This window comes from Crinia signifera, chromosome 19 (assembly GCF_055691185.1).
Source record: "Crinia signifera chromosome 19, ASM5569118v1, whole genome shotgun sequence".
NCBI lineage: Eukaryota > Metazoa > Chordata > Amphibia > Anura > Myobatrachidae > Crinia > Crinia signifera.
In genome coordinates, this window is record NC_139226.1 from 9,577,756 (window position 1) to 9,599,391 (window position 21,636).

At 46.9% G+C, this 21,636-nt stretch overlaps 1 protein-coding gene across 1 annotated transcript; it reads left to right on the forward strand.

The window, feature by feature from the left end:
* Positions 1-3,953: 3,953 nt before the first annotated feature.
* On the forward strand, positions 3,954-21,385 carry TYROBP (transmembrane immune signaling adaptor TYROBP). The gene is made up of 5 exons (XM_083162002.1): positions 3,954-4,284; positions 13,963-13,983; positions 15,860-15,991; positions 18,396-18,448; positions 19,496-21,385. Exons 1-5 carry the CDS (start codon positions 4,233-4,235, stop codon positions 19,553-19,555), a joined length of 318 nt encoding a protein of 105 aa, XP_083018128.1. The 5' UTR covers positions 3,954-4,232; the 3' UTR covers positions 19,556-21,385.
* Positions 21,386-21,636: the final 251 nt, after the last annotated feature.

The following is a 21,636-nucleotide window of genomic DNA, read 5'->3' on the forward strand; positions in this document are numbered from 1 at the left end:
CTGTCTAGTCAATTTTTTAACACATAAATTAAAAGTTACATTTTAATAATATCTCATAAACCAGGGGAATCCAGGAACTCTGCTCAGGGTTCTTTTTTTCCCCATAACTTTGGGCAGTATTCAATGAGACTGATTCGCCAGGTTTTTATGGCGATTTTGTGCTGTAAGGCGAATTTTTGACTAAAACGGTGAATCACCCTATTCAATGACCAGTTGGCAAATACATTTCAAGGTTTTTTTCGCCATGTTTCACCGAGTAGCAATCGCTATCTTTTTATGGTGAAGTGGAATGTGAACTTTTAAAATAAAGTGTTTTGTTTTTTACATTTGGTGTCAAAAAATCAGGAATTTTATTCTGAGGAGGGGCATGCTATTTTTATTCATGTGCTGTAAGTACATGAATATATATTTAATAAAAAAAAAATGGTACTTGTTTCCTAGCACGGCCACACTGGTGACATATCTGGCACTAGGGGCATATTTGGCACTATGGGGGCATATATATGTGGCACTGTGGGGGCATATATATGTGGAACTGTGGGGGCATATGTGTGGCACTGTGGGGGCATATGTGTGGCACTGTGGGGGCATATGTGTGGCACTGTGGGGGCATATGTGTGGCACTGTGGGGGCATATTAGTAAACGGCATGAGTTGTGCGGCAGCGGCTTGTGGGGCATAATGTGTAATAGGCATTACGGTGTGGGGAGTATTGTGTAATTGCCATCACAGTGTGGGGTGTAACGGGCATCATAATGTGTAATTGTCATCATGGTGTGCGGCGTAATGTGTAATTGTCATCACGGTGTGCGACATAATGTGTAATTGTCATCACGGTGTGCGGCGTCATGGATAAATAGTGTATAATGATTCAAGTAACCTGTCATTGTTTGGCCTTGATCTGTGAGGCGTACTAGGTCACTGTGTGGGCCTTTATATTTTTATGTCACTGTGTGGCCTTCAGCCCGCCAACTAAAGTGCGGGAGTACAATGACAATTCCTGCGGTAACCAATGTCTGGACATGCAGGTTGCAAAGGTGAGTTGTAAGGTAATTGTTTTCCTGCTAGACCACGCCCTTATATTAAGCCATGCCCATTTGAAAAATAAACCACGCCCCCTATTTCGCCGCGCGCGCCTGCGGCGCGCGCAATTTCTTCTATGTCATGTTAACTTTTTTTTTTGTAGGGGGGGGGGGGCGCATTTTTATTCCTTTGCCCTGGGAGCTAAATTGTCTAGAAACGGCCCTGATATCTGCTTCCCTGCTGGCTCTCCTGGGGGACAGCCTGTGCTGCCTGGCACCCCGGGGAGCCCACCTCCCCCCCCCCACAAACTTCTGGGGCAGGCAGGGAGACTTTCATCTCCCTGCCTGCCGCCGTCCTCAGGCTCCCTGCGGCATCCGCCGCAGGAGTTAAAATTTGCCGGTCAGGGGCAGCGAGCCCCTGACTCGTTGAATACTGGAGCCGGCGAGGCTCCGGAACGCGGCGGGCAGTGGCGAATGTGCAGCGAATCCTAAACTGGATTCGCTGCACGTCGTCATTTTTCTCATTGAATACTGCCCTTTGTGTACTAGAGAGTAACCAGTAGCTCCTGTGTAACTATGGTTACTGCTATCATTCAATGCAGGTACCTACCCTCACATGAGAGGCCTCAATCTGCAAATTCGCCATTAGAGTGACAAGTGTGACTGTGGGCACCTCATAACACGCCAACACGATATACAAACACAATTTATTGAACGTATAGATTACCACGCGTAATCTGAGTAAAAGAGTGCCCCAAAAAAGAGTATTTTTCTTCTTTTTTCTCTGTGGTGAAACACCTTTTCTTATCAATAACCTAGCTCCCCACAGGTGATGGCAATCCTACATTACCAGGGACGTCCAGGAACAGAGCATTGTGTCCTCCTGGAGAGGGGCATGCTGGGAGGTATGGATAATGTATGATTACCAGCACCTGTGGGGAGCTAGGTAACTGATAAGGAAGGTGTCACCACTGGTGCTGGCAATCCTACATTACCAGGGAAGCCCAGGAACAGAGCATTGAGTTCTCCTAGAGAGGGGCATGCTGGGAGGTATGGATAATGTAGGATTGCCAGCACCTGTGGGGAGCTAGGTAATTGATAAGAAAGGTGTCACCACAGGTGCTGGCAATCATACATTACCAGGGAAGTCCAGGAGCAGAGCATTGTGTCCTCCTGGAGAGGGGCATGCTGGGAGGTATGGCTAATGTATGATTGCCAGCACCTGTGGGGAGCTAGGTAACTGATAAGAAAGGTGTCACCACAGGTGATGGCAATCATACATTACCAGGGAAGCCAAGGAACAGAGCACTGTGTCCTCCTGGAGAGGGGCATGCTGGGAGGTATGGATAATGTATGACTACCAGCACCTGTGGTGAGCTAGATAACTGAAAAGAAAGTGTCACCACAGGTGCTGGCAATCATACATTACCAGGGAAGCCCAGGAACAGAGCATTGTGTCCTCCTGGAGAGGGGCATGCTGGGAGGTATGGATAATGTATTATTGCCATCACCTGTGAGAAGCTAGGTAACTGATAAGAAAGGTGTAACCACAGGTGATGGCAATCATACATTACCAGGGAAGCCCAGGAGCAGAGCATTGTGTCCTCCTGGAGAGGGGCATGCTGAAAGGTATGGATAATGTATGATTGCCAGCACCTGTGGGGTGCTAGGTAACTGATAAGAAAGGTGTCCCCACAGGTGCTGGCAATCATACATTACCAGGGAAGCCCAGGAACAGAGCATTGTGTCCTCCTGGAGAGGGGCATGCTGGGAGGTATGGGTAATGTAGGATTGCCAACACCTGTGGGGAGCTAGGTAACTGATAAGAAAGGTGTCACCATGGGTGCTGGTAATCATACATTACCAGGGAAGCCCAGGAACAGAGCATTGTGTCCTCCTGGAGAGGGGCATGCTGGGAGGTATGGATAATGTATGATTGCCAGCACCTGTGGGGAGCTAGGTGACTGATAAGAAAGGTGTCACCACAGGTGCTGGCAATCATACATTACCAGGGAAGTCCAGGAACAGAGCATTGTGTCCTCCTGGAGAGGGGCATGCTGGGAGGTATGGATAATGTATGATTGCCATCACCTGTGGGGAGCTAGGTAACTGATAAGAAAGGTGTCACCACTGGTGCTGGCAATCATACATTACCAGGGAAGCCCAGGAACAGAGCATTGTGTCCTCCTAGAGAGGGGCATGCTGGGAGGTATGGATAATGTATGATTGCCAGCACCTGTGGGGAGCTAGGTAACTGATAAGAAAGGTGTCACCACAGGTGCTAGCAATCCTACATTACCAGGGAAGCCCAGGAACAGAGCATTGTGTCCTCCTGGAGAGGGGCATGCTGGGAGGTATGGATAATGTATGATTACCAGCACCTGTGGGGAGCTAGGTAACTGATAAGAAAGGTGTCACCACAGGTGCTGGCAATCCTACATTACCAGGGAAGTCCAGGAACAGAGCATTGTGTCCTCCTGGAGAGGGGCATGCTGGGAGGTATGGATAATGTATGATTACCAGCACCTGTGGGGAGCTAGGTAACAGATAAGAAAGGTGTCACCACAGGTGCTGGCAATCATACATTACCAGGGAAGCCCAGGAACAGAGCATTGTGTCCTCCTGGAGAGGGGCATGCTGGGAGGTATGGATAATGTATGATTGCCAGCACCTGTGGGGAGCTATGTAACTGATAAGAAAGGTGTCACCACAGGTGCTGGCAATCATACATTACCAGGGAAGCCCAGGAACAGAGCATTGTGTCCTCCTGGAGAGGGGCATGCTGGGAGGTATGGATAATGTAGGATTGCCAGCACCTGTGGGGAGCTAGGTAACTGATAAGAAAGGTGTCAGGTAGGCAAGTATGCAGTAGCAGGCTGTGCCGCAGCCCTGTGTGAGCATGTTCAGCAAAGTGTGAAATGTGGTTTCACAAGTCAGCCTTTCCTTATCTGGCCAGGCAGGGGATGCACTGACCACGGACCTGTGCCTCATAGTACACTTCCTCTTCAGACAAGGACAGGCAGACAGCACTCTGAGCTGGTTCCCGCATGAAATGTCTGTGTTAGAAACAAGTATCTATACCAGGGACACAGCCCAGGACCGCAAATGAGCGAATAAACGCAAGACGCATAACTGACAGCAAAACAGCTTCACTGCCACCAATCGCTACCCACCCTACGGTCAGCATACCATTCACTCCACACGGCGAGAGATGATTTGGGGATTTCCAATCTCCCTCTTGTTCCTGGTGTTCACTATAATAGGTAAGCAATCTGCACCCTCACAACATTAACAAACATCTGTCTGTCTTTCGATCGATCTGTTGATAAAAATACTAATTTAACCCTTTGAGTGTGAGAGATGCTCAAAACATCTGCTAAAAATGTCAGCGTCGCTCAAATTTGTTATATAAATTCAAATACAAAAATATTATATTTCCTATATAAGGGGAACATTACAGGTCATTATGATGAATAAAATTTTTGATAAATGTACTTGGCACTCAAAGGGTTAATCAATCTATCATAATTTAAGAAAAAAAGATCCATCAGGGGGGTTTCTGGGTACTCGGAATCCCCCCACTGCCTGCGCCACTATAATGCACTAGTTAATTTTATGCCCATTCTGTGTTCAGTGCAATGTACAGTTTACTGGCAGTAAGCAAGGTATAGCCAGAACCAATTAGGAGGCCTCTCTATCTCTCTCCTTGGAGAGAGATAAAGTGGACAGAGGTAATGTACTAGCCAATCAGCTTCTAAGATAATTTATAGAGAGGATTTACTTATGCGACATTAGCGGTTTGTAGCACTTTAATAAACCAACCAGCCCTGCATTATCTGTAAGTAGCACTGCTGGGGGCATTCTGTGTGTAAGAGTCACTACAGGGGGCATTATGTGTGTAACAGGCACTACAGGGGGCATTATGTGTGTAACAGGCACTACAGGGGGCATTATGTGTGTAACAGGCACTACAGGGGGCATTATGTGTGTAACAGGCACTACAGGGGCATTATGTGTGTAACAGGCACTACAGGGGGCATTATGTGTGTAACATGCACTACAGGGGGCATTATGTGTGTAACAGGCACTACAGGGGCCATTATGTGTGTAACAGGCACTACAGGGGGCATTATGTGTGTAACAGGCACTACAGGGGGCATTATTTGTAAGTAGCACTGCTGGGGGCATTATGTGTGTAACAGGCACTACAGGGGGCATTATGTGTGTAACAGGCACTACAGGGGGCATTATGTGTGTAACAGGCACTACAGGGGCATTATGTGTGTAACATGCACTACAGGGGGCATTATGTGTGTAACAGGCACTACAGGGGGCATTATGTGTGTAACAGGCACTACAGGGGGCATTATGTGTGTAACATGCACTACAGGGGGCATTATGTGTGTAACAGGCACTACAGGGGGCATTATGTGTGTAACAGGCACTACAGGGGGCATTATGTGTGTAACAGGCACTACAGGGGGCATTATGTGTGTAACAGGCACTACAGGGGCATTATGTGTGTAACATGCACTACAGGGGGCATTATGTGTGTAACAGGCACTACAGGGGGCATTATGTGTGTAACAGGCACTACAGGGGGCATTATGTGTGTAACATGCACTACAGGGGGCATTATGTGTGTAACAGGCACTACAGGGGGCATTATGTGTGTAACAGGCACTACAGGGGGCATTATGTGTGTAACAGGCACTACAGGGGGCATTATGTGTGTAAGAGGCACTACAGGGGGCATTATGTGTGTAACAGGCACTACAGGGGGCATTATGTGTGTAACAGGCACTACAGGGGCATTATGTGTGTAAGAGTCACTACAGGGGGCATTATGTGTGTAACAGGCACTACAGGGGACATTATGTGTGTAACAGGCACTACAGGGGGCATTATGTGTGTAACAGGCACTACAGGGGGCATTATGTGTGCAACAGGCACTACAGGGGCATTATGTGTGTAACAGGCACTACAGGGGCATTATGTGTGTGTAAACAGTACTACAGGGAGCATTTTGTGTGTAAGAGGCACTAAAGGGGGCATTATGTGTGTGTAAGCAGCAATACAGGGGGCATTTTGTGAGTGTAAGCATCACTACAGGGGGCATAATGTGTGTAAGCGGTACTACAAGGGACATTATGTGTATAAGAGGGAATACATGGGCATTGTGGGGGTTATTCACATTTGTTCGGTCCTCCGTGCATTGGGGCCAATGTTGCGCGTCTGCGCATGCGCAGACGAGTTTCTGCGGAGAAGAGTGGGGGGGTGCCGGGCTGCGCCTTTACCATATGGGAATGCCCAGCATTCCATGGGCGTTCTCATGGTAATTAGGCGGTGACGCTGGGGTGGGGGGCGGGCAGGTGACATCACCGGATGTCAGCTGCACACCCATATCCATGCCAGCATGCACGCATACGAATGGATGTTTATGCAAAACATCCATTCACAGCCTGTGCGGGCATACCCGCACTTCGAGGGGGAGGCGGGTGGGCGTTCATTTGCCGGGTGGGGTTTGGTGGAATCAACCAGAAGAACCCCCTATGTGTGTGTAAGCAGTACAGCAGGGGGCATAATTTGTGTAAGCAGTACTACAGGGGGCATATGTGTGTAAGAGGCACTACAGGGGGCATTATGTGTGTAAGCAGCACTATGGGGGGCATATGTGTGTAAGAGGCACTATGGGGGGCATTATGTGTGTAAGCAGTGCTACATGGGGCATATGTGTGCAAGGGGCACTACAGGGGGCATTATGTGTGTAAGCAGCACTACAGGGGGCATATGTGTGTGTAAGAGGCACTATGGGGGGCATTATGTGTGTAAGCAGTGCTACAGGGGGCATATTTGTGCAAGGGGCACTACAGGGGGCATTATGTGTGTAAGCAGCATTACAGGGGGCATATGTGTGTAAGAGGCACTATGGGGGCATTATGTGTGTAAGCAGTGCTACATGGGGCATATGTGTGCAAGGGGCACTACAGGAGGCATTATGTGTGTAAGCGGCACTACAGGATTCTATGTAGTGTGATATGGGAGGAGTTCGTTGGGAGTGGGGGGGTGGAGGTGACACCATGAGGTACCACCGCATGTGACACCAACTCTAGTGACACCTCTGGCTTTATTCACACACATCAGAGTCTAACATATAGGAGACAAGTATTGGACAGGCCCAGATTTGCCTGCAGGAACACACGTAGCATCAAACGGCTAATTACTCAGAACTCTGTTGATGTCATTAACTATAATAGATTAGACAAATCATGTATGGAGAGAGGGGTAAGGAGCCAACCGGGCTGCAGTAATATGACATTACTCCACTTTAATGAGTATTAAAAAAAAGAAAGACTCTAAATAAAAATGAAGAATTGATGCGATTAATTATAATACGTGTATCTGACATGAGAGAACGAGAGGAGCCAGGAGATAACAAATTACGTTAATTATCATTAAACTGAATTGACGAATTGATGTATTCTGGTGATTGATGTTGTTAATTATAGACTAGTTCTAGATAATAAATGAGAGTATGAAAGCAAATCGCAGCCAACGAGAATAGTAATATTCCAAAAGCAATATTTCCTCTCAAAAATTACATATAGATATATTCTTCCTTTCATAACTTTCTTATTTGCATTATTTAATAATGTATCATAAACAGCAACATGCGGTTCACTACTGAGCTCATATCAAGTGCAACAAACAACTGCTCCTGCAAACCTCCGGAAAAATGGCAGCTGCGCTATTTCTCTCTGTTTTCTACAGTGCTGTTTTCTGGAGGGGGAAGTGTTCAGGAAATGGGTGCAGAGTTTGCAGTGATCCAGGGCCCCCTGTGCACACTGCACACATTTTAAATATACGCCAGTGATCGGATAATGCCATCTGGAAATGACATTATTCCACTGAGGCAATGCTGCCTCTGTTTGAAATTTTATTGAATGTTAATTTCACAAGCGAGACATATGTTTATGTGATCCGGACACAGATGCTAATGAGGCTGATCTGTATGCATCCTGCCCAAGGTGCAACATAGCAAGTTTAGGGTTCAATTGTCGGCAGGTCTGTATAAGCCCCTTGTCGCCAACATGTTACATAAAGCACAATCAAACAATGTACTGATCACTACAAGGTGCAAAACTTGTTGACACCTGTAACAACCACAGGCACAACCAGCGGAATCATACCAAGTGCCAGCAAATACTGACCGTGATGTTTGTCGGTGGAGTGGCAGTTGGTGTGTCTTCCCTATTTGAAATCTGAACTGCGCTGCAGCTCCATTTTTGAAACTGAAACTTAACAGCGGCATTTGGGATATACAGTATTTACAATGACACAAATTCTCCAACCTGCAGGAGCGATCCTCCTATCCACCGACCTGCTGTAAGCGGTGATTGACGGGCATCGATGACAGGTGATCCAGAGGAAATGTTCATGTTAAAATGTCCAAATTTGCAAAAATTGGGGGACCAGGGTTTTTAAATATGTTTAATATCCCTGATACGACGCAGCCTAATGCCAAGCAGCCCCAGAGCACCCGCCAAGATGCTGCCCGGCTGCTCCTGTCTCTGGCTGTGTGACTCTGCACTGCGGGACATGGTCAGAAGTCACGATGCGCAGCATGCCAGGGGCACAGCCACTCTCCCGTAGAGCCACACCACTCCATTGACACTGCAGTTAAAGGCTTTATTGTTTTTGTGATCGATAAAGTGATTTAACACCCCCCGCTAAGTATTCCCATTAATTATAATGAACAATAGTGACCTTCAAAATACAGGAATCAGACTGTGGCCACTTTTTAACAGCAATGTGCCAAGCTTGCTGGAGAATAGCAACAGCTACAGGCTAAGTTGTCATAGAAATTACATTGGAGGGACAGCAGGTGGCACTGTGTCTTAATTTGTCACTGTTATAGTCCAGAATCTTGATTGTTAATCCTCCATGCGATGCTATGATATGGAGTTTATCTAGTGTAGCCAGTGCTTGAATTTTATGGGAAATCGGGGCTACCACTCTTGCTACCAATTTGGGGGCACTGGACACGCTGCTTTATCTTTCTGTTCCCATGTCACAGAATTATACAGTGATTTATATTTTGTAAATCTTTCCTCTTACCCTGTGGGAAAATAAGAAGCAAGTCTCTTCAATAGCTTCTAGTTTCTATGAGAATTTCCCCTTTCAGTTCCCAAGTTTATTAAAAGCCATAAAAATGTCAAAATCAAATGGATTCTAAAACATGATTACAGACTGATCTTCTCTTTGTACATATAAATCACCAACACATACACATAGCTGTATATATAATTTACAGTGCAAACCGTGCCAGATCTTACTACAGATTGCTCTGGTGCTCTGGTTACATATTGTCCCTCATTCTGGTTCAATCGCTCCCCTGCGCATTTGCACAGGGGAACGATGTTTAGCGACTGCGCATTGCAGCAGCTTGGTGCGAGTAGGCAGCGAATTGCTTATTCGCCGTCCCAGTTGCACCTAGCAATGCAACTGGGGCATAGGGAGCCGGCGTGGGGTCGGGCCCATGGGAACACCTAGCGTTTCATGGTCATTCCTATGAAAAGGCTGGGCGTTATCATGCTAATGTGGCAGTGACGCAGGTGGGGGGGGGGCAGCTGACATCAGCCACTTTACGTACAGGGACGCCACATATCTAAGACACCAGAGAGGTGTCTTAGGTTTGCGAGCGCTTGCAAAATCATTCGATGGTCGCGGTCGTCAAAGGATTTTGCCCCCACATGCAAGCCTGTGAATGGATGATGATGATGCTAAACATCCATTCACATGCATGCGAGGAAATCGGCGTGCGAGGGAGGGTTGGTGGGCATTTGTGCAGGCAGCATTTAGATGACCCGCAAAGCTTTGCAGGTCATCCAGAATGAGGTCCATTGTTCCATTCTGGTGATACGACTGCAGGTTGTTCTATTACATTGATCTGACTTTGGTGACATTGCTATAGGCTGTTCTGTTTTGCTGATCGGGCTACACATTGTTCTGTTCTGGTGATCTGGATAAGGAATATTCTGTTCTGGTGAGCCGGATATGGGCTGTTCTGTACTACTACTAGTGATCAGGATATGGTTGGTTTGTCCTGGTGATCAGTATATGGTTGGTTTGTCCTGGTGATCTGGATATGGTTGGTTTGTCCTGGTGATCTGGATATGGTTGGTTTGTCCTGGTGATCTGGATATGGTTGGTTTGTCCTGGTGATCTGGATATGGTTGGTTTGTCCTGGTGATCTGGATATGGTTGGTTTGTCCTGGTGATCTGGATATGGTTGGTTTGTCCTGGTGATCTGGATATTGTCGGTTTGTCCTGGTGATCTGGATATGGTTGGTTTGTCCTGGTGATCTGGATATGGTTGGTTTGTCCTGGTGATCTGGATATGGTCGGTTTGTCCTGGTGATCTGGATATGGTTGGTTTGTCCTGGTGATCTGGATATTGTTGGTTTGTCCTGGTGATCTGGATATGGTTGGTTTGTCCTGGTGATCTGGGTATGGGTAGTTCCATACTGGTGGAAGCGCCATTGGGACATACAGCAGCCTCATGCTAGGAGCAGAATCTCCATCAGAGTACGGCCTCCGTACACGAGTAAACACTTCAGTGTGCAACCACCCCTGTGACAATCCATTAACATGCCCATTTGGGGGAATTTCTTTGTGGAGCTTTTCACCCACCTCTACGTAACCATCCAAGAATGCCCAACACTTTCCAGATTCAGTGCGGCTCTACTGGTCCCTCACAACTCTGCGCACACCACAGCATGCTTGCCCTGTAAATTTTTTAGAGATTTAGATGCAAATGTAAACCTTCTGTAAAGATTGGCATGTGACACATTCAGACCATACGAGAAGCCAGATAGGATGGAACAGCAGGCAAACATGCATTGTGGAAAACCCCTTTAACCACTAGTTCTGTTAATGCAGATGTCGGTAATATAGATCCTAATTTAGATGTGGTTGGAATTGCTATCACTTCCCTGGAAGCAGCAGTGATAACGCTGTATGGTAAAGCAGCAGGAGGCGTCCATTACATGCCGATGCCTCCTGCTGCAGTAGTGTCACCTGGGTCCTAGGAGGCAGCATCGGGTCACTGACTCACCATCGGGTTTCTTATATAATGGCACGCAAGTCACCTGTCACAGAGGCCAGGCGATCTCTGCCCAACTATAGCGACCCCTAGCCTCTTCCCTCACCCTAAACGGTGGCGATACATCTCCACCACCTCCTCCCTGATACTAAAAGGGCATCAGACTTTCAATCACTGACAGTTTGATGGCAGGATACTTGCTACGTGGCAGTACCCATGCAGTATGGATCCCATGCAAAGTAACGGTAATTGGTACTTGACGCATCCTGTAGCCATAACTACAGAATCTGAGTAACCACCATAGATCCTAAGGGAAGAAAATACTAATTTATTTTCTAAAAATGTGAAGTGTCCTCCTGAACTCCTGAGACATAAACATGAAAAATGATAACTTACCTGTTTTATTATTGAAGCATATGACATAAACAATGTCCTAAAAAGGGGGAGCTGCAGGATATTGTTGTGACTAATGAGATCATTGTGTTTAATATAAAATAGTGGTCAGGAAAAGCTGTTCCCCACGGTTATATCAGCTTGATGTATCGAGGGTCACCAGAAAGTGACTCATTGCAGGATACGCTGCCTAATTCAGTGACGTTCACAAACCCAAAGCTTTATGTCAGAGGCAGAGAAAAGAGCTATGATACCCAGAGCAAGCCCATGTCACAGCAGTTTCTGTGGTACTCTTTACTTATCACGGCGCCCACGATTCTGATCGGGTAAAAAATAGCGGGCATCGCATGCACTAAAAAAAAATGGGTGCGACGCGACCGACGCGATGCCCGCGATTTCCCATAGGGAACAATGTTAAAAGTCTCTATTGACCCGTTTTTACTGTTCAATGCCTCAATGGTCGCGATTTTTTCATAGGAAACAATGTTAAATGGGCCACAGAGCCCAAATAGGCCCCCTGAAGTGTGAAATGGCCCCCACAATTGTTAACGCCACCCCACGATCAATGTGAACCCGAAGCGTGGCGAGCGCAGCTAGCCCGCGCGGGGCGGCGGTACGCGTCCTCCGACCTTTTCATACCCCCACTATCCACGTCGGTGTGGAGTTGAGAATAGAAAGTGTGGCGAGCGCAGCGAGCCACCGTGCCTGAAGCGTGGCGAGCGCACGCGGATACCTGTGAAGCCCGCGAAGGGACACGTTTACCTGTGAAGGTATCCGCGTCCGCTCGTCACGCTTCGGGCTCGGTGGCTCGCTGCGCTCGCCACACTAATCTATTCTCAACTCCACGCCGACGTGGATAGTGGGGGTATGAAAAGGTCGGAGGACGCTTACCGCCGCCCCTCGCGGGCTCGCTGCGCTCGCCACGCTTCGGGTTCACGTTGATCGTGGGGTGGCGTTAACAATTGTGGGGGCCATTTCACACTTCAGGGGCCTATTTGGGCTCTGTGGCCCATTTAACATTGTTTCCTATGGAAAAATCGGGTCCATTGAGGCATTGAACAGGAAAATCGGGTCAATTGAGACATTTAACATTGTTCCCTATGGGAAATCGCGGGCATCGCGTCGGTTGCGTCGCACCCGATTTTTTAGTGCATTCAATGCCCGCGATGGGCGCCGTGCTAAGTAAAGAGTACCGATTCTGTCCCCATATACTGTACACACACACACACACACACACACACACACACACACACACACACATTGTACCTGACTGGGGAAAAAAACACACACAATATCCCACACAGGAAAAAACACACACAATATCCCACACAGGAAAAAACACACACAAATAATTGCTTCCATGGAGGAAAACACACACATTTGTCTACAACAAAAAATTAGACACCTAGATTCAATTATTGCCCCAGGCCTCACAACTGTCTTAAACCCTCATCATTTTAGCATCTCATCATCATCCTCAGCCTCTAACCACTATGATCAGCCTTTCAACACTGTCCTCCGCCCTTCAAGACTGTCCTCAGCCATTCGCCACTGTCCACAGCCCTTCAGCAATGTCCTCCACCCTTCAGCAATGTCCTCCACCCTTCAGCACTGTCCTCCACCCTTCACCACTGTCCTCAGTCCCTCATCACCTTCCCCAGCCACAGCCCCATCACCTTCCCCAGCCACAGCCCAATCACCCTCCTCAGGATTTGTGTCTGTGTATACAACACATCTTGCAGCAGCTGTTTCTAGGTCAGCTGGTCACAAGGTTCCGGATTATTACCAAACTAAAAACAGCGCTGGCTGGTTGCATTTCCTGTTCTGCTTTTCACGTTGCTTCAGCATTTCCTCTAAATGGTCAGCAGATTTATTACAGGTCAGATACAAAAGTTTGAATATCAAAAAATACACGGCATAAAGGCTGATTCTGAGAGCCTGGGGATTGGCGCAGCCCGACTGGTATTGCCTGTGGGTATGCAAGGGCATCTGAGACATGCTCTGTACGTTACCTTGTTATTTGTTTTTGTTTGCTATGTACGGCGCTGCGGACACTTTGTGGCGCCTTATAAATAAAGGTACTACTACTACTCTGTGAGTCGGCAGACTTAACGTTGTAGCAAAGGAATCAGCCAGATGACCACTTGTGGCTTAGAGGGTGTAGCTGGGCAGTGATAGGAAGTAACAACAATCTCCAGGAGGGGCATGCAGGAAATGTGTCAGTAGACTCCGCCCTGCATGTAGGATCCAATATCTCGCCATTGGTTGGAATGTTCAGCGCAGCTGGCCCATGGAAGCAGGGGATGCGAGGACAGCAAGTTTGCAAGGTGACCTAGAAAATGGGGGCGTCCACCCACCCCTAATCTGCTCTAAGTGTAGGTTAAATGTCGCCAATCTGATTGAAGACCATTATATTCATGATATCTTCTCCTTTCATTTTCAGGTGCTGCCTTAGGACAAGATGGTAAGACTGCTTTATCTGTGTGTCCTGTATGGTGTATGGTCAACGACGGCTCCAGATGTGGGGCTGCAGCACAATTCAAAATTCAAATAGTGGAGCCACACCCACTGCCATCAACTGACTCACTGGCAGTGGGCGTGTCTCTCCTATTTGAATTTTGAACTGTGTTGCTTCCCTACCCTGGAACCGCCACTGTATATGATTGTATCACAAATCTATGTAGTAAACTAGGATCTGGATCTTAAGGTCAACTTTTATTAGGTTGACAGTGTCGAGGACTACATTCACTGGGTTGACAGAGACAAATAGTCAACCCAAGCAAAAAGCCACCACGGAAATGGTCAATACATGAGTTTTCTACGTTTTATCATGCCGATTTGTAGAAAACTCAGCACATGGACCCCCGATTAGTGTCCTGTGTCCCCTTGTTTCAGGATACTGTTCCCATTTGTAAAGAAATTATTATTTTTTTTTAAATTATGTCGATCTTTCCATCCGATGATCATTGTCATATTGACCTTTTACCATTTTGACTGGGTGGTTACAGCACATAGGCTCAGATTGAATTTAGGAGGTCATTCTGGTTGACACGCAAAGCTGACAAATTCGCTGCTTTGCGCATACTTTAACCGCCACCAGCAGGAATGCCCGTCCGCCACGCACACCGCGAATATCCCCGCAGCATCCTTGTGGGGAGGACATCTTTCGATGGTTGCCGACCAACTAATGATTTCTATAGTGCTCGCAGATCTAAGACACATGAACACAAAAAGAGAAGAATGTCCTTTTGTTAGGTGCACCTAATAGAAAAGGATCTAAAATATAACTTTTATTTATTACATTTATAAAAGGCTGCGATACTTTAAAACCATATAACAGACAAGGGTGGGTAAACACACATAAAAATGGGGTGGCTGGCAGGTGCTTGCTGATAAGCGCTGGAATATGCTGATTTGATTATATCTGCAAGGATGGCAGTGTATAGGGCCAATATTCGACCAGTTATATCTCTGGTACTTGATACAGCTCGGCTAATAAGTCTGGCTAGTTGCCCTAGTATATCGACAGATATGTGCTCAGTTGTACTACCACAGTTGCCGTGTTTATGCTAATCACAGGCAATAATATAACACTGAACTGCAGCTAGAGTGATTGTAGCTCTTCCTGTATGTCTGCTATTATTTCAGACAGACCTGAACACACATGAATCCGTGTGTGGTCGGAGAGTAGTGGGGGTATTGCTGTATTAAATATCGCCCAATCAGCAATAAAACCCCAATTGTACTAGAGTCCCAATGAAGGGTACCACTAGTATGAGCACAAGTGGACTGTAAGCCCTGACAAGGGCTATCGAGTCTAAGTACTGCTGCACATCAATCAAAATGCATTGTAAAGAAAATAATAAATCTATCAGCAAGACACTGCTGCCTGCACACCGCTAGCCGGCGCGCTTCGCAGTTAAGCTTCCTCAGGGTCTAAGACACCTCTCTGGTGTCCTATATCTGCATGCTCCCCCTACAGGAAGAGGGCGGTCAATCCGCTGATGCCAGCTGCCCGCCCCCGCTAGCAATGATTATACCATCAGTTGGCGATATTATTTTGTTCTGGCGGATCAGTGATAGCCCCCAGATCAAGGGACATTCATTGTCCCTCTGGTGGCCCTCGTTCTCCTCTGCTAGGTGACCAAGGGGATCCGTTGCTGGTGGCCCAGCGATATTTACTGTCCTTGTGTCAGTGAATTTGCCTTATACATGTCAGAGAGATTTGCACTGAAAACACACACAAAGGTTAGGCAGAAATGATCCCGTTACTGACGGTTGCATCACATACAGTATACTTATGGTCCTGTTATATTAATATGGATGCCATATCCCTGTAGGATGCGCAAATTGTTTGCAGCTGAACTCCGGGGCCCTCATTGGAATCGTCATCTGTGACATTGTCTTTACCGTGCTGATCGCCGCCATGGCGTACTGTGTGTCAAGCAAAATACAGGCGAAGCGGTACCAAGGTGAGCAATCGATGGTCTCAGAGATCCATAGAGACTGTTTCAGGGTAATCCGACCCCTTTCATAGACTAAGAAATGTGGGCTGAAAGTAAGACATTTGCTTATGAAAGTATGGAGCGTGTAGAATGGCGCATTCATCTTAAGTCTTATAATATGGTTATAATGTGGAAACAGCATCACAGAGGATGTCAGGAATCTCTCCAGCTAGAAGACACTGTAGAACCTATACTAGCCTAAAAAGCTAATGAATGTCTTTGGGGTGGCCGGTCCAAAAAGGGGGCAGGGTTACAATCAAAGTGATTGTGGTCTCGGGTGAAGGGGGTGGGGCCTAGCGCAGCTCCCAACTCTCTCCCTGTACTGAAGAGATGCCGTGGGCACAGCACCAATGATCTCTGGCTCCCCACAACTGAGACTCCCCCCCCCCCCCCCAACTGTGGGACACTGCCACCCATTGGAGGGACAGCTGGACAGTCTCCAATTAGCGGAACTGTCCAGCTGTAATCGGGATAGTTGGGAGGTATGACTGCTGACCCATTTATGAGTGAACAGCTCTGGTCTGCTAGATGAAGACTTGCATGCTGTTGATTTAGGAAGAATTACCGATGATAGTGTTCGACTATCCCAACAGGGACACAGGGAAGCTCACCCGGTAGGCCCCACTTCACGATGGATCAGGCTGTCTTAAATTTTAACTCTAGGCCAAAGATGGGGTAATGCTGCAACAACGTAACTAAATAAAAAGGTTTGCTTGGCAATTTTCACACCTATTTAGACAAATTCCCTTGACTCTCAAAGGGTTAACAAAGACATTTTGATAACGGTGTGAATGAATTAGGCGTCAGTAAATTACCTTCCAGCGACAAAACAGCTGCTGGTTGTATTTACTGTTCCCGAGTGTTCTCTGCGGCTGTGTGTGTGGCGTCTGTGCTCAGTTTGAGATTGTTATCTGCTTTCCAGTGATTTATCTAATGCTGGCTGTCGAGAGAAGGATATTCAGGGGTTTATGTAATACAGTGCGAGTTATGTGAAGCAATAATCTAAATGGCCAAATGAAACTGGTTTTGCCTTTTTAAATATTTGATATCTTATTTTGGAATAAGTATTTATGTATTCTCCTTCAAACTGGGGTATTTTCCTCAAAGCATTTGTTTGGGCATCTCACAGAATTTTTGCCTAAGCGAGAATGTTCCATTGCCCTCATAAGCAGGTGCAGGAGCCGTCACAGGTGTGCTGCTCTGCCCCCACCCCCCCTACGCTGCATAATGGACTAATCCTCCATGGCCCCTGGCCCTGACACCGGTGATTATAGATTCAGCCAGCATCCTGGATATTAATCAACGGGCGATAGCAACGTGCAGGGGCCGCACATCGCTATCGCTCCTACACACAGAGCAATGTACTATGGGGGCATTTTCTAAGTGATCTAGTGAAATCACTTAAAATCGCTACTGTATGTGTAGTATTGCCCCATTCGTTCCAGAGCAAGGGGTGGAGAAGGTTGTCCGTGATCCGTTAATGGGGGCCCCAAAGCTGCACCCCCATGATACTCCTGCACGTACCTATGATTACACCCCACTTTAGCCTCTTTGGTTGCGAGCATAGCTGTGTCTGAAACATCAATTCCTACTTTTGAAAACTAGCTTTAGGGAGATTATAGTCTGTAATACATGTGGCAAGGAGACATGTCATGCTTCACTAAAAGGGAGTGTCTACTTCAACATGTGGGCGTGTTTAAGCTTAATTGCTTGTTGCTAAATTTTCTATAATCAGTAACAATGCATTTTGGGATATTTTGCAATTATTGGTACTAACATTGCTGCCAGCAACACTGGATTTCTTGTTTGAATCTATTTGCTGTGATGTTTCTTTTCTACTCACTCAGCACAGTATACATGATAAATATGATGCCTATGCAATAACTACCAAATGCAAGGTGACCATGTATGTTCTCTTTTTATCCATCATCTCTTTGTAAACAAAACATATTTTAAAGCTTCTATGTATTGTCCTTTTTGTGTATTTAACTAAAGATTACTAACAAAACATTCCACAGCCCATACACACACACACACATTAGCACAGATCATAGGGATCAGGCAAGCTGTATTCTGCACTGCTAGGGGTTCAACAAAGTTTTGCTGAAATCACTGTCATTGCCCAAAAATTATTCGGCGGAACACTGGCTGCTGTGAAGAATCCAAAGAATCAGGAGATTTGGTTTAAAATGTAGGGCAGCAGGAGATATGAGCTTCAAACTGGACACTCCAGTAGAGATCCAACAGTTGCTTTGTTGGTTCCCTTTTGCAAAATATAAGTAACTATGCATTCAGAGTGGTTTCATTTAAGTTCAGATTAAATGCTCCGTAACAGCACATTTCCCTAACATATACACTCTTTATCCTCCAGAAAAACTAGATAAACAGAAAAACGTTGTACCTGGTAATGAACCTACATACGAGGTAAGTCACATACTGTCAGGTGCATCTGGTCACTGCTCCTGCCAAATATACTTTGGCAGGTTTAAAGAAATATCAGGGATTCACTATGTGGAGATACAAAGCCAGTAGGTAGGAATGGCCTGTTACTGTGGAGCGCAGGGATTCATTTCATGGTGTTACCATGTGGGCAGGGTTAGACTGCATTCAGCGTCCCAGCAGTCAGGATGTCTTCACAAGACCGTCATCAGAAACCCACTGAGGATGGGGGAGGGGTTAGGTTTAGGCACTAGTGGGGAGATTTAGGGCTAGACTGCAGGAAGGGGGAAGGTTTGGGTTACACTGTGGGGAGGGGGTTAGGTTTAGGCACTGAGAAGGGGGATTACGATTAGGCTGCAAGGGTGGGTGGGGGTCTAGGTTTGGGTGCCAGGGCAGTGGCGTTACTTTTGACCCAGGCCCAAGTCTAGGGTCCTGGGTCTCGCACCCCCCCTCCCCTGCTGCAGAGAGCCGGGCAGTGTGAATCGAGAGCACAGCCTCTCCCCCCAGCGCAGCACACCCTGCTCAGTGCCATGTGCTGAGCGGAGATTACTTTTTTTCACAGGGATATGGCCACGCCCCCTGTTGTTGACCATGCTCCTTTCCATTGGTCACACCTATTTTGCCGGGACCCCGCGGCGGTAGTGGGGATGGCTAGGGTTAGGATGCAGGTAGGGGAAGGTTTAGGTTAGACTGCGGGGTGAGGGGGTTAGGTTTAGGCACTGAGAAGTGAGGGTAGGATTGGGCTTCAGGGTGGGGGCAAGGATTGGATGGCTTGGGTTTGGCTGCTAGAAGAGAGGGTTATAGTGGGCAGGGTGAGTATACTATTTACCTATCTCCTTTCGGGATTCCCAACTTCAAGATGTAGGTACAGTATCGGTATGATTCTCACATTCAGTGTATGTTCGATTAATATCAGGGTCGGGTGAAGGAAATGAGGAATCGGTTGAGATAAAAAGGAATATCAATGAGTAGCTAGCTTCTGTATTCCAACTTGTCACTTCTTATTAACTGCTGTCTTTATTCCCTTTTCAGCATCTACAAGGACAAAGGATGGATATCTATAATGACCTGAACACATTGCAATTTTCCTAATTCCGCTCCTGTGAGATTAAAACTCCCGTCAGCTTCAATACTGTAGAGGACATTGACTTCATTCTCCCCTGTGTATACTGTATGTGTTACTTTCTGCAGTCTGCCTCATCCCGCTAGTATGAGCTGGTTATAGCACCCTGCTCGATGGATTAGACCGAGCCATTAATAAAGGAGCCAAAGTCTGGTTAGAAGAGGCTGGATGACGATGAGAGCAAGTAAGCGAGGATGGGTCCCGTGTACAGCCCCTGTCCAGACCTCCCTCCCCTCTGACCGGCAGCGCTCCAGGGGGCACCAGTGGACTATGCCAGTCTACTGTCCATGCCCAGGTCTCCGGGAAAATGGCCCAACGCACCATGCACCATATTACATAAACCTGTATCTGTCACTTTATCTGTTGCGCTCCATTTGCGATAATACTTGTATATTATAAATAATTCATTGGCTTCATTACCTTGACAAACCCATTGACCATAGAGACATAAGTTCCAGATCTGTTCTTTTTGTCCGTCTTTAGTAAATCCTTGGTAGAGTTGAAGGTCACAAACTCGACATTAAGCCGCGTGTTGCGCGTACAGGGGGCAAATATCAGACTTATTTATTTTTTCTTATAATAAAAATGACTAGACAAGATCTGTCCCATCCGCCACCTCTGTAAATGGTTCTGTCGGCTTCATTTAGCAAATATCTTAGTAAATGTTATTTCGCTATTGAGGACAACCAGTGTTAAGGTTCCCATACACTATGGGATTTGAGCCTGATTTCACCCAATTCCGGCTGATCTGGCCAAGAAATCGGGTGAAATCGGTCCAAATAGCATGACATCTGATCCAAGTTGGAGGTCGGACGGGCTGCACAAGAGATAAATTGTATGTGCAGCCTATACGGTCCATGTAGGTGTTAGCCGGCGGTGCCGCACCTCTGGCACACACTTATCTGCACAGTGGGGAAGCACCAGGCAGGAGAGGCGGCGAGCAGGATATTTGATAACTAGAATACATAAGAATAGGCAGCCGCCGCTGCCGGAGAGATCATTCAGTGGTCAACGACCATCTAATCATTTCTCCTGGCTTCACTTTTATTTGCGGCCACCGGGACGAAGACAGGGTGGGCGGGTGACGTCCTGTGTCATATTGTCCCGCTTGCACCCCCATGGGAATGCCCAGCATTTTCATGGGGATGTCAATAGAACGCTGGGCGTTTCCATGGGTGACACCCGACCCTGCCTCCATCTGCCCCCGTCCCGTTCCGATCCCTGCGAAAGGCTCAGCAACTATGCAAGTCACTGAAGCCATTCACAAAGGAGACTTGCTTATGTGCATAGAGGGACTTGCATATGCGCAGTCCTCCAAACATCGGAATTTGCCCCGTTTCAATGGGATTAAAATCACCCCCTAAAACCCCCTTCACACTGACAGCAATATCCTAGGTTATTTCACATGAACATACAGGGATAATGTACGGTGTGAAACACCCAGTTGAAATTAGCCGGGTCGAGTATTTAAACCCAGGTATCAAGCAGGAATACACATAGGTTCAACCCGGCTCATGGTCCAGCGTCAACGAGTAAGCCGAGTCAATGCATAAGAAGACCCAGCGCTAAGTGCTTGTTTGGGATTGGTCGGCGATGATGTCACTAAACTGGCAAGAAGTCTGAAAGGGGTCTCGACAAGGTATCACCCAGGATGGACCCGTGTACAAAGTCCTGTGTGCGATGTGAAAGGGATAAAATAAAATTTTTACCTACAGATTTTTTTTTCATCTGTGTATATTGCTGTTGTGAATGACCAGTGAATGTATCAAATGAATATAATAAATGGCGATACATCTCTACGCAGACTAAAATACAATAACTTTATTACGGCACTTACAGTACTTTTCTCTGGGTGTAGTATAGAAGATATATATATATATCTCATATATTTGGCTACTTCTGTCACTCAAAGTGTGTCTGAAGCTGTAACGCTGGGTGGAGCCTCTGACTCACATGACTGACTCACACGACAGAGAACCAGCCCAGTGAGCCCACAGTGCCAGACACCCTCTGCCTCCCCATGTTGCCCAGCAAAGACACAGCTACTCAC

Excerpts from the sequence above, each read along its gene's own strand:
- TYROBP (XM_083162002.1), top strand. The coding sequence starts at position 4,233 with ATGATTTGGGGATTTCCAATCTCCCTCTTGTTCCTGGTGTTCACTATA. Across the intron at positions 4,285-13,962 it reads CCTGGTGTTCACTATAATAG|GTGCTGCCTTAGGACAAGAT; the intron begins GTAAGCAATCTG and ends TTTCATTTTCAG. Across the intron at positions 13,984-15,859 it reads TGCTGCCTTAGGACAAGATG|GATGCGCAAATTGTTTGCAG; the intron begins GTAAGACTGCTT and ends ATATCCCTGTAG.